Raw genomic sequence first — 13,902 nt, forward strand, 5'->3', positions numbered from 1 at the left:
AAATCGGTGGTTGCATATTGGATTTTCTTTAGGCCAAATTTCAAGAACAGTTTTAAAATGATTAAAAGTGGTACTCTCTCTGATATGCACTGGTATTTTATTCCATCTTTCTGCTGCTCTGACTGAAAAAACAAATCTCTTGGGTTTAACTGAACAATCACTTCTAACCAATGATCTAGTCTGTCTTATATTGTCCTTGAAGACAATCACACACAGTTTGAAAGGTGGTGGTGCAAGATCATTAAATATTTTTTACATTAAACACACATCAGCACAAAAATAAGAAATTGTCGAATGTTAGTCATTTATGTTGTTCAATACAGTTACAGTAATGATAGCTCCTTGGCTTTTTAGCTGAAATTTTTACAATTATGACGTGAAAACAACATTAGCACTATTTAATTGACTGTGAACAATGTTATACTTTGATAGTCGTTGGCTGCTAATATGATTTTACTATTTACAATTTTCAAATGATACTTTAATGAAAATATATAATTATTGAGAAAGTCCAAATGTGTGAATATTTACCCAACTGTACCTCAATCATGCTGTATGTGCGTACATTATGGCACTTCAGTTAAGTTAAAACTAGTTAAAAGCTTAAAAAGTGTGTAAAGGAGACGTAACAGTGCTGATAGGAACTCCATCTCACATACAAATAAAGATCTGCTGTAAACAAACACGTCTCATTTGGTTTGAATGTGAGAGCTCAGTGTTCTCATTCAAGTCCCAAATCTCACACAAACCCACAGTATTCGTCATAGTTTTGTGGCTCTCATTTTCTGTTTCACTCCTTTCATGTTCAAGCATATTGCGAATTTAAATTGAAAACCAAATTCAAACATACTGTAGGTCTACACATAGACTGCCCTCTAAGATAGTGGTCAAAGAGGGGACAAAAGAAATGGCTCCCTTTTCTATTTGGTACAGATCACTTTAATGTGGTCATGTCATTGGCCCGTGAACATTTCCTGCTTGTTATCAAACTATTTCATAACTGTAACAAGAGGCAATTCAATCATAATCTAATGTTACAACAGCTATCATGACTTTATTGATAATATGTGGCTCTTTTTAGATTGTCGGAAGCTACAGAAAATTAAAATGTAAAACAGGAAATACGTTTACCTCCTTTAAAATGGTCTATATGACTGACCAAAACATTTTGTATGCATTACTACCAAGTGTAAAGAGGGCCTGTCAACTGTAAACACGCCCTAACATCCATCACTGTGCAAATGCACCATTTGAGATGCAGTTCCCTTGCCACCTTTGTAGTGTAAAGATGGCATTAGAGTGTCAACAACACATGCCAAATGTTGTGGTGTCAAATGCAAAAAAAGAGCTGCGAAATGTAAAAACAAATGTAGGATAACAAACTGATCATTGTCAGCCACATCAAAGGTGGCTAATAAAATAAGTATATCATTCATAAAACACAATAAATACCTATTAAACGTCTCCATTTCATGAACCTGTTTACTTTGTGGGTGCCTTCAGTCTTCAGACTCAGAGCCTTTCATCAAGAAGGTATGATTTCGTCATCAGTGTAGGTGGCAATCCTTTAAAGAGGATTGCCTCTATGAAGGGCACGCCCCGCCCCCGATAGTCGACTGACCAATGAACAGCTCCCACTGTGTGACGGCATCATCAGCAACTCCCCTTTACTAAAGAAGGAAACAAACAGAGTGAAAGAAGAGAGAGCTCAGCAGCGAAGGGGAGAGGAATTCACTTATTTACATCACCGACACAAAGCCTCGAGAGGACGACAAACTCCTTTTCGAAGAGTTTCTGTTCTTTAACCGACCGATTAGATTATAAAAGCCTCCAAGGTAAGCGCAACGACGTTTGTTTGAATTTTATATTTGCTGTAATCGCGAGAGATTTGACGCTGTGATCACGGAAAGACTGGCTGACCCCGAAAAAATGAGAGATTAACGATTATCGATTCAGAACGTGTACCTCACTGGGTTAAACCGGTCGTTTGGATCTATAAAAGCCAGGATTGTTCGAGGATTTTGGTTCTTTTTTATTGGTTTGACGGGTGGTTCCCTAAAAAAGAAAAGTGAACCAAGTTGTCAGCAGCACCTTCACGAACATCACAAGCCCCAGAACGTGACTCGCCTGGACACAAAACAAAGACACGGTCAATCTCTAACTTTATTTTAACTTTGTAGGTACGTCGATTGATTTGTTATGATTTTTATTTATTTAACGTTACTTCCTTTAAGTAACGTAGGTACATCGGTGGTTTTTGAAACAAAATCACAACCAAACGGATTAACCATATCTTTGATGTACTGTGGACTGTTTATTGTTCAATCCTGCCCGTGTTTCAAGGAAATCTCGTTTAGTTTTTGTGTGTGTGCGCGTTTGTTGCTATGTGGTACTAGTTACTTGGACAAACAACTGGCTAAGCCTGTTAGCTTTTTGTTTCAGGCTTGTTCAATGGACAGATTGTCTGGAGAGGAAATCCTGGAGCAAAAGGACAAAGAATGAAGATTAAACAAAGCCAATGCTACTCTGTAGTCGTGATGTTTGCTAAGCGTTTGGATGTGTCATGATATTTAATGTCTTGCTATTTTTGGCTGTTCTAGTTCAGCCTGTCCTCTCAAATCCACCCCGTTTAGTTTTAGAGATTCGACTGCCTACCTAGATACCCACGCGCCCCAAAATGCTGTCTAGATAGTCAGCTTGGTATGTTTTGGAGTAACTTAACGTAAACGTTACTGCCATTTGTTTACATCGCGGACAGGACTGTGCTGTAAATGGACCATTTGGCGACATGTAATTCTCGGTTTAAAGTTATGTTAACCGCCAGCACTTACTGACTAGCGGTTATTGATCAGTGGTGTCTGTCAGCTGGTGTGGGTGCTCTGACTCGCATGGTTGAACACGTGAAAAACGTCCTAACTGCTTGTGTGCTGCTTTTGCTTACAAATGAGAGATTCGAGATGTAATGTCTCACCTTTACTGCCTCCTGAAATTGCATATCACGCTGGACACCCACTCGTTTGGTTAGTCATGGTTAGGTGGAAGATCTTCTGTCGTGCCGTTTCATGTGTAGACTATTCAGGGAGTCAGACAGACGGATTAGAAGAGAGTTTACTTCCGTTTGGATGTGGTTGGGAATAGATGCCGTTGAAGTCGGTATTAGTCTGGTCATTTGGTTGACTTGACTGTAATTACTCTGTCCTGATGAGGGTGGTTGAGGAGCTTGTGTCTTTATTTTTGGCTGAGATAAAACAAGGCCTTTTAATTATAGAGGTATTTCTGTGTGTTCAGGCTTAGAGGCTCTGGAGACGTTTAAACCCTTCAGCTTTAAAGCTGCACATGGTAACATTTTGCTAATTAAAAGTTAAACGCACGAAGATATAAATGACATTTTTTTGTGAGATTTTATTGACATGTACATTTAGACAACTTAGGAGAAAAGTTCCTTTGTTTTACTACATGAAGCAGGTTCTGGCATCATGGGTGCCACCATGTTGAGGTCACATGACCGGCTAAATTACTTTCCTCCAATTTGTTTTGGGGGAAAAAAAAGGTGTTTGTATACATTTCGTAGTGGTTATTTTTGAAGTTGATTTTATTAACCATTTTTTAAAGTGTTAAGATGATAAATGTAGACAGACTACGGATGCAGCCTTGAGAGAGAAGAATAAAATGACAGGCAACAAACTTAGCTCTTAAAACCACCTTCAAAGTTGCACCTGTTTGTCACCAAGAAGTTTTTAATACCCAAATGTGTGTTTGCATCATAGCCTATACTTCCATATATTTGAATAAGTACAGATGGTTCAGAACAAATATTTTTACATTCATTTATCTGCTACACACATCGGCAGTGGAACTTTTCCCCCATTTTTTTAAATGTAACGTTTCAAAAGTTGCTGAGACACCTCACTTGGATTTAACATGCTTTCAATGAAATTAAAACCAACTTTGTAAACTTACTATGATGTGGACACCAAAATGGGACATCCTGTCTTTGACCCATCTATACATAACATTACCCCCACTAGTAACAGACCAGACAATTTAACAGCTAGTCTTACAACAAAAACTTGCTCAATGCACCTTTAAAACAATGATCTCCTCTCCTCATGCATGTAAGCTGAACACAATGCTGCCATTGTTAACAAGACCACTCTTGTCCTGTCTCCGTTTTCCTTTGTGATATATTAGCAATGGCCCAAGAGACAAACCAGAGCCCCGTGCCTATACTGTGTACCACAGGCTGTGGTTTCTATGGCAACCCTAGGACCAATGGCATGTGCTCGGTGTGCTATAAGGAGCACCTGAACAGACAGCAAAGCAGTGATCGCAGTCCCATGAGCCCCCTGGGTAAGTCACTCTGAAACATTAACCTGCTTGTCTAACCTCCTGGGTAGTGCTCTCTATGGTTACAGACCACACAAACAACATGGTTATACTATGGTATAAGGGCTCTCATTCATTGCATCTCTTGGAGACGTTGATATTATAATTGCTATAACAGACAAGAGTTACTGCTTGTTAGGCATTTCAGACCCCACCAGTACCCAGAGATGGCATGCTACTCTGAGGCTATGTTTATACTAGTGTTTTCATTTTATAATGAACAACCTTTGCTATGGGTATGCCGGGCATCCAAAGTACTCTAAGGTTTTTGACCCTTGGAAACTGAGACTTTTGGAAATGTTGCAGACCCCATTTTGTTTTGAAAACTCTGGTGAGGTGAGTCCATGTTGGACCAAAATGCAGACTTATGAAAATGAAGGCATGACTTCCTGCATTGGCCTACCTGATCTGGATCATTGCATATCCTTCCCTGATTCATCAAGACCCACTCATATGACCATTACAGTTTTTTCATTTTTATTTTTTTAAATAAATAAATTTATTTATTTATTTTTAATAAATTATTTATTATTTATTATTTAGTTTTTATTCATGTTTGAGTTTACACAAAATCTCATTCCAGTTGTATGACCAAATATGATGCTCAGCCGAGCATCTTGCATTCACACAATATACCATGGCATTGCCCCAAAAGCCTGCAGTCAAACTATTTTATTATGTCCGGTTGCACCAATTGATTGTTTTGCCAAATGATGGTGTTTTAAATGGACATTGGAGCACGGGTGAATTACAAAACTTTGTTTCCATAAAATATTCACAGTACAACATTTGTTTGCTAAACTATTATGACAACAGTTGTCTTCGTTCAGGAAGAGAGCTTTAATTAAATTTGGATGGGATGTTTATAACTAACGGCATTTTATAATTTGTTTTATTTTTGTAATTACATTTTTTTTATTTAAATTATTATACATTTTTAAATCTGCAACTTCCAAATAATGGTAAAAATGAGGGATGCATCTGCAAATACGTATCATCCAAAAAAAAATTTATTATTTTTTTTATTTTATTTTATTTATTTTTTCTCTGAAAGACAAAACAGGGCAAAAATATGACCCAAAAAAGCAGTTCAGTGTGCTGGTTTTACACCGCTTCCAACTATAGTCACTGCACAGTCTGAAGTGGTTTTCACATCAGACACAGAAAGAGCTGCACTATGAAACCCTTTCATTTCGATGCACTATGCAAATGCTGGTTTGTTGCTGTGTCGACCAAAGTGTAAGATCTCAAATTAGCTCAATATTTTGCCCTCTGTGGATATTTCAGTCATGAACTTATAAACTTATCTATGCACAAAGCACACATGCTCATGGGAAAAGCTAGCAGAGTCCTGACAGAATATTTCTGTGTAGTACTTGTTCCTGCAGCTCGCAGTATTGTCATGGTCATGCTGGTAAAATGCTGCCTCTCCACTCATTCCCATCAATAACACGTAATTTTATTGGCTTGTGCTTCTTGAAATCATTTTATGTTAAGAATTAAATTTGAAAAGCCATACAAAATTATAATATTTGATAACATAATATAGGTACAAAGCTCAGAATTTTCATTTCATTTTTTACATTTTGTTAATAATTTAAAGGTTCATTTTCTCAATTTAATACTAGCTAATAACATTTTTAGTTTATAAATAATACTGTTATAATTTGTTTAATTTAACAATAGTATGTAGACTGCAATATTGTGCTACAGCCATGTAGTGTGGATGAATATATTTTCAGAAATGCCAGTGTGGACAGATTGTTTTTATTATAAAACACTGTGTCTAAATGAAAATGCACTAGTGTTAACATGGTAGTTTTCAAGCCTAGTCTTTTGGTCTCAAGCCCAATGTTGGGCCTTTCCCTGAAACTGTAATAAGCTACTCTTGTTTTATGGGCAGCACTTGTTTTATGTCACAGGCCTTTTGTACACTGTAACACAGCTGCACCTGTGTGATTTGTGTCTTTGTGTTTTGTTGAAGCAGCTGGCAGTCCCTCAGCAGAGGCCTCCGCTCTACAGAGACTCGAAGCCAGCATAAACAAAGCAGAGACCTTACCTGCACTCAGCACAGATACCATGAGAGAGTGAGTTATTCACGTCTTTTGCTTCTCAATGTTTGAATGATCACCTGTGTTTCAGGAAAAGCCAGTGTGTCCGCTGACCCAACCTGTTTGTTTTTTTGTAGAAGTATTCCTTCAAGCTCCTTACCGGTGACACAGCAAATGACTGAAATGAGTATTTCTAGAGAGGAAAAGACCCTCTCACCTAAAGCAGAGACAGCTGAACCAGGTAATTGCAATTAAATATGATCAAATGTATTTACATTTTGGTTTTTGGCCAAGTTCATCCAGAAGTTTCAGTGTCAGCCCAGAATTATCATTGCTGTGCATTCCTATTAAAATTAAATGATTTGCTGCACACTTTAATTGTACTTTTTCTGACATTTTTATTTGTTTATTATGAGTACTATTAAATTTGTAAGTAACTGTACATAAAATAATTGTTTTAGAATTGATCTTGTTAGTTATATTTTGTTTAACATTAAATAATCTTCATTAAATAACATTAATCTAAAGTACTTTTTCTAACTTGTATTAATTATAAAATGAATTAGTGCTCTAACTAAATTTAAACTTATGATTATTATTTTATTTTTTACACTTTGTTACTAAGTTATTACTTTCTATAAAGTTTAATCTGTAAGAGTTGGCCTTTTTAGAAATAGGCTACATTTCAGAATATGTTTTATTTATTTATTTATATATAATACAGGGTGGGCCATTTATATGGACACACCTTAATAAACTTATTGGGAATTTCACAAGAAAAACAATGGTGTGCTTGGTTTTAAACTTAACTTTATTCTTTCAGTTATTTACAAGCCTCCTCACATATACTAATGTGCCACAAACAGGACGTTAATATCACCAACCATTCCCGTTTTATTAAGGTGTATCCATATAAATGGCCCATCCTGTATATTATTATATATCATATTATTACAATAAAAAAAAAATTGTCAGTTTAATACATTTTGATTTATGGTCAATTCTTCAGAGAAAGGTATTGTAAAAATATTATAATAATAATAGTCTTATTATTGTAAATATCATAAAAATATTAATTGTTAAATATATAATTAATTTATATCATTTTTAGGTACTAAAAATACACTTGCTGAATTTCTCTTCTTTATGAAACAATTTGTGTCTGTAATGGAATTTCAGGTTACCAAATGTAAAAAAAAATATCAACCAATATAACATTTCCATTGTCTTACCGCCTTATCTGCAACCCTTCAGGTGTGCAGTACAGGTGTGTTTATTTACAAGACTATCTATCTTCAATGTGAATCTCAAATGTGAAGCAGTGTGGTTTTGTGGTCAGTGGGCCTTTAGACAATAAGCTCCATTTGGTTCGTTCCTCTTTGTACCAAAATTGACTTTTCTGCTGATTGCTGAAGTGTTTCAATATGTCTTTAGAAGTATTTTAAGGCCATGATTCTTGAGACCGATAACACTTCCATTGTCAGCCCAGACCCAAGAGCAAGCAAAGCCATCTTTGGCCCTGCTCCAGTTTCAGTGTGAGCTGTTTACTGATGACAGTCTTGAATTTATGCAGTGTTAAGAACTTTGGGGTTTGTGGCGGAGCTTATTTTAGAGATCAGCCCTTTTAAAATTGCGACCATACTCATTTCCTTTTAAAGCCCAGAAATCGGCCTCAGACTGCTTCCAGAATGCACCCATGCCACATTCCAATTGTTCCATTTCAATCATTTTACTCTCATTTCTTCCCACAGTTATAACACAGCCCACCTCCTCCTACTCCCCCATCCCAGTGGCTCAGGCCAATGATGATGCCAAGAGCCCAGACTCCTCCAAACCTAAGAAAAATAGATGCTTTACCTGTCGTAAGAGAGTCGGCCTAACAGGTGAGATTTGTGGATTTTTCATTTTGATGTTCAGGATGTATACAATCAAAATTGGCAAACAGTTTGTTCATTTTAAGGAGAGTCTTTAAAGGAAATATTTTGAATTGAGATTCCTTCAAAAATGATAGAATTTTTATCAAAAGTAAATCTTAAAAAACGGTTTTAGATTTTTAGCTCATGTATTATTTATTGCTGTTGATGTTTATTATTATTATTATTATTATTATTATTATTATTATTATTGTAGAAAAGGGATATTTAGAAAATGTTGTAAATCAGTTGATCAGGTTTTGCCATGAAATAGCCAGAGAAGCTGACATGGCAATAAAATCAAAACTCTCTCTATTAACTTTTGATTTAAACTATTAAACAAATGCCAAATTCGTCCCACAGAGATCAGACCTATCATCAATGGTTATTTATTAAATAAGTGGCAATAGGAGTGGAATACATGGACGAATAATATATTGTACATTGCAACTGATTTGAATAACTTTTTAAGACAAGATTTGATTTGAGTGATTTTGACCTCGTGGAAATGGACATACAACACTCACTTATGATTTTACTGCATAAAGGTGAAGACCCCAGTCAGTGTTTGTTCTGCAAAATTCCTCGAACTGTGAACCATTTTATTCGACTGGCAGAAGTTTTTTTTATTAAAGTAAACTCACTTGGAGAGATCTACAGCAAGTTTTACCAGTAAAAGTTTTATCATTTTTATCATATATTAATGTTAAAAATCGTATCCTATTTTATTTATCTGTTTGTTGTTGTGCGTTTTTATTTAATGAATTGTTTTTGCTATGAAAATAGCGTTCGTTACTGACATGCCATTAAATAAAAATATATGATCTATAAATGAAAGCTTAAGGTGTTTTGCTACAGTGCCTATAGAAAAACCATCATCATACCCTGTGAAAATCTATACCTTTACTCACATTTCACTCTTCTTTCAAAAGACCTTCAGGTAAAAGTTGTAGAAAGGCACAGGTTAGAAGGCTACAAAAAACATTTCAAAGGCTGGAAAAGTTACTTGGAATGTGATTTGATTTCAGGCTGTGTGACAAATAAAGTAATTCTTTCAAAGGGGTTTGAGGATTTTCTATAGGCATTGTAAATATGAATAATTTAATCTTCATCATCCAAATTTGAAGTAATTTTAGTTGTTTCAATTTAGTGGTTATACCAAGCTAGCAGAACAGTGTTAAAAGCACAAATTAGAGAACAGCAATGATTTTAGCTCAATATAAGATTACAACTACCATTTCTGAAGGTAATCCAGTCACAAATTAGCAGTAACATTCAGGTCAAGATGCTATATGCCTGGATAGATCCTTACCCTGATCAGTTATGAACAGAAGAGCAATTACAGTTTCAGCTCTGAACTGGTTGCCTATTGAAATGATGTCATTTCCTTTGCCTTTCTGGCCGACTTGAATGTGTGACATTTTAAAGATGCAGCATTTGAGAAATCACATTTTTGGACAACTGACTTTTGTTACGGGTTGAAAGGGTCATCCATTTGACCTTCATCTGGAGAGTGCTGTCAGAAGGTTTCAGTCACTTGAGAATGGCCCGCTTTCTTCCAAAGTGTAAAGTTAAGCTGCCAATCAAAGGGATAGTTCACCCAAAAATGAAAATGTACTCCCCCTCAAGTGGTTACATACCTTTGAGTTCCTTTATTCTTTTGAACACAGAAGACGTTTTTTTTAAAAAACCTTTTGTTAGAAACCTGTAACCATTGAGCTCCCTAGTAGGAAAAGCAAATACCATGGAAGTCAATGGTTACTGTTGTTCCTCACCATTGGCTTGCTTGGTTTGGAACTTGTAGAGCTGTGCATCAATAGATTTGCTCTTCAGTGTTTGGACTTTCAACAGTGAAAATTAAACCACACTGAACTAAATTGAACTAATTCTGAAAACTGAACTCACACAGTTTCAATTTACTAGAACTTCTATGTTAAGCTGCGTAGACACAATGTACATTGTAAAAGCGCTATACAAATAAAGGTGAATTGAAAAAAAGTTGAATTGAATTACTGGTTTTCAGCATTTTTCAAAATATCTTCTTTTGTGCTCGACAGAATAAAGCAACTCAAACAAGTTTATGACAAGTGGATGATGAGCAAATTACAGAATTTTCATGTTTTGGCAGAACTATCCCTATAAATAGGGTTTGTGGGATAAAGGAAATTACCACCATATGAACGATTAACACTAATAACTGGGAGGTGTCTGAAAGTGTTTCTAATTTTGATCAGTGTTCTTTCTCAATTATCTCAATTTTTATACTGTGCTTCGGAATATATGTAACTCATAAAATATACCTAAAACTGCTCTTAGGATGACTTTAAACAAGCCAAAGCATCTTAAATGGATCTTAAATGTAGGAAATTGTAGATTGTTCTCTAATTTTGATCTCCGCTGTATGTCTGTAGCTATGTTTACATCCAAAGACGCAAATAAAATTTTTATGGGCGAAACTAGAATTTCACATAAAAGATGTGCGAATAAAGCAGCGTTTTCATTCAATGAGTCAAAGAGAACAAAATCATCACTTCCTGATTAACTGGCGGCAAATATAACTAGCTGCGGTAGGAGATCCTGCGTGAATCTTTTCTTATTGACTTGTGCCTCAGAAGACAATGTCAACATGCAGTGAACACGTGGTTTGAAGGCATGGGACGCAGATTCTAGATGTAATTAATAATTTAATAACACTAATACTGAAATGGTTAGGCGTTTTAGAATGACCAAAACTATTTCCAATGTTTTTAACTATTTCATGTTTCCAATGTGCTCGGCCTGCTGGTTTCTCCATTCACACACATTTTTGTCATCACATGATCTCTAGCTACACTTCCATTAACCCATTTTGATGTGCGTTTTGCATTTGCTCATTAAAAATGGTTGATGGAAACGGCAAGATGCGCATTAAAATTGAAACCGCGCACAAAACCGCATAACTGAGTAGGATAAACTTTTTATTCGATAAGAAAAGATGCGCATAAACTATGATGGAAACACCTCTACCGAACAAATTCCAGTATGTGCATTTGAAAAGGTCATGTGATTTTGTTATGAAAGATCATGTGGTGATAAAAGTGTGTGTAAATATACAAACCAGCAGGCTGAACGCATTGTAAAACATCTGAAATGTTGTTTTGGTCATTCTAAAACACCTTAACCATTTCACTATTAGTGTTATTATATTATTAATTACCTTCAGAGCTGTCAAGAGCGTCTGTGCTCCGCATGCCTTCAAATGCCACCACGTGTTCACTGCATGTCGGCATTGTCTTGTGAGGCACAAGTCAATTATTAAATAAAGAAAAGATTCGCGCAGATTCTCCTACAGCAGCTAGTTCAGTTTTTACTGTTGATATTTGCCGCCAGTTAATCAGGAAGTGAAGATTTTGTTCTCTCTGGTTCATTGGATGGAAACGATGCTTTATTCGCAAGTCTTTTATGCGATATTCTAGTTATGCACACAAATTAAATTCGCAACTTTGGATGGAAACATAGCTACTTAAAACCACATTACTTTTTTTTTTGATGCACATACTGGAATTTGTTTGGTAAAAGTGTTTCCATCATAGTCTATGCGCATCTTTTTTATCGAATAAAAAGTTTATCTTAGTTATGCACATACATTTTTAATGTACAGTTTTCAAAATTGATGCACATCTTGCCGTTTCAGTCGTGTTTTATGCGTATCTTCAAAATGCGCATAAAAATAGGTGGATGAACACATAGCTTGCGATCAGAGGCCTTACGTTTTCTCCTATTTTGCAGGTTTTGACTGTCGATGTGGTAATCTGTTTTGTGGAATTCACCGGTACTCAGACAAGCACAACTGCACGTACGATTACAAGGCGGAAGCCGCCGCCAAGATCCGCAAGGAAAATCCTATAGTGGTGGCCGATAAGATCCAGAGAATATAAGCTTTTACCCTTTTCTCCAAGAACACTGGTGGATTAAATGGACTTGAAAAACGGACTTGTGTTTTTCGATCACCTTAAGAAGAAAACGAGAGAACTGTACCGTCTGAGGCTCATGCATGAACGATATGGCAGATTATTTTTGTTTGTTTGTTTTCTAATAGGTATTAATTTCTTTTCAGATTTGTTTTCTCTCCTCGCCGTGGTGTTTTATGCAAGTTATTCTCGCATATTCTTTTGTTTCCTAAAGCATAGGACACCTTTCAGGAATTTTTAGCTGTTCTTATTATTGTTTTTTTTTTGCCTGTTCTCGCCCTCGTGCAATGGGAGTGGCAGATACTCTGTGCCAAACCGTGGCCGTGTAGTTTCTGAGTCTTCAGCCTTGTTATGAATTATGGCAGATTTGTCAGAAGGTGCGTCAGAGCTCTACCTGACGATGTGCGCTGCATGTGCTGGTCTGTTAAACTGCAGTTCTACAGGAATGTGGGGCCGCCCAGTCGTCAATGCCGTTCATTTAGCATTAACTTTAGAATGTGAACTTGCTACTGTGACATCATACCTTTTGAAAGAACGTTTGAGACTCATCGGAAGTCTATTTTTATTATTATTACGTTGTTGTTGTTGTTGTTATCAACTCACATTCTAGATTCAACAACCTCCATTTTTTTTTTTTTTTGGTCTTCGTTTTAGTATCAGAGGTCTGGGAGTTTTATTTTTGTTCCTTTTGTGTGAATGTCATGTAGACTTTTTTAAAATAAGGCTGTGAGGTGGTACAGACCTTTTCTGTGTGAGTGTATTTGTGCGTACGGGGGGAATTTTTTGCGCACAGGCCCTTGCTGTTGTCAAAGTGAGATGAGCTAACCCTCCTCCTTAGGTGCATTTACAACACCGCAATAGTATACGCATTAATTCAGACCTGAGTCTGTGAAACGTTGGTTCTTTTCGTCTGTTTTGAAATGCACCCACAATGCACCTGTCATTTTGTGTGTGTGTCTGCATATGTTAACGTTAGCGAGTCTGAGTGCATGTATTGTGTATATAAACGTCTTCTGTAGGGAGTGAGGTTTTCTTAAAAGCAAATGTATCTGTTGAGAGTATGTATCTGTTTGAGGTTTGTTTTAAGCCTTTAGTTATATGCAAATTTGTATGGAAAACACCTTGCTCTGTTCATATTTATGTATTATTGCATTTAATCCTTTTACCTGGCATTAAAGAAAAAAGTATTGTAAATAAAAATATACAGAGAGAGAAAATAAGGCATCCTGTTCTGCTGCTTGTGTTTTTGTTTGGAGGGAAATGTTCATCACTGTGCATATAGTTGTTTATAAGTGAGTGATTGACAGATGCCCGAAGCTTTCCTTTTTATAGACGGAGTAGAAAATAGAATAGAGATTGTTAGTAATAAAAAGTCAAGGTCCCAGTTGTTCTAATGGATTACACTGAGCATATTTTTTTAAAGGGCACCTATATTACCCCCTTTTCAAGATTTAAGATCTTTTGTGTCTCCAGAATGTGTCTAAAGTTTCAGCTCAAAACACCCATCAGGTTATTTATTACCTTTCAGAAGTTTATAATTTTCAGCTCTCAGCATCTTGTAGTTGTTTTTGTGGCCTGTGCCTTTAATGCTGGTTCTCTCCG

General features: G+C 36.2%; 1 protein-coding gene across 3 annotated transcripts; it reads left to right on the forward strand.

Moving 5' to 3' along the window:
• The first annotated feature begins 1,679 nt into the window (after positions 1-1,679).
• On the forward strand, positions 1,680-13,534 carry zfand5a (zinc finger, AN1-type domain 5a). Of its 3 annotated transcripts, none has more exons than XM_056457779.1 (6): positions 1,680-1,835; positions 4,192-4,350; positions 6,371-6,473; positions 6,575-6,678; positions 8,189-8,320; positions 12,119-13,533. In XM_056457779.1, the coding sequence occupies exons 2-6, from the start codon at positions 4,194-4,196 to the stop codon at positions 12,265-12,267; spliced, it is 645 nt and encodes a 214-aa protein (XP_056313754.1). In that variant the 5' UTR covers positions 1,680-1,835; positions 4,192-4,193; the 3' UTR covers positions 12,268-13,533. The 3 variants fall into 3 exon arrangements, with proteins under 3 accessions (XP_056313754.1, XP_056313752.1, XP_056313753.1); XM_056457777.1 differs by lacking the exon at positions 1,680-1,835 and adding an exon at positions 1,874-2,180 and having other exon boundaries at positions 12,119-13,534; XM_056457778.1 differs by lacking the exon at positions 1,680-1,835 and adding an exon at positions 1,882-2,180 and having other exon boundaries at positions 6,374-6,473.
• Positions 13,535-13,902: the final 368 nt, after the last annotated feature.

Source organism: Danio aesculapii, chromosome 5 (assembly GCF_903798145.1).
Source record: "Danio aesculapii chromosome 5, fDanAes4.1, whole genome shotgun sequence".
In the NCBI taxonomy this organism is placed as follows: domain Eukaryota; kingdom Metazoa; phylum Chordata; class Actinopteri; order Cypriniformes; family Danionidae; genus Danio; species Danio aesculapii.

What these genes read in the sequence shown, in the direction of transcription:
- zfand5a (XM_056457779.1), top strand. Translation starts at nt 4,194, where the DNA reads ATGGCCCAAGAGACAAACCAGAGCCCCGTGCCTATACTGTGTACCACA. An exon ending in AGCACAGATACCATGAGAGA is followed by an intron (nt 6,474 to 6,574) that starts GTGAGTTATTCA and finishes GTTTTTTTGTAG; the next exon opens with AAGTATTCCTTCAAGCTCCT. An exon ending in AGCAGAGACAGCTGAACCAG is followed by an intron (nt 6,679 to 8,188) that starts GTAATTGCAATT and finishes TTCTTCCCACAG; the next exon opens with TTATAACACAGCCCACCTCC.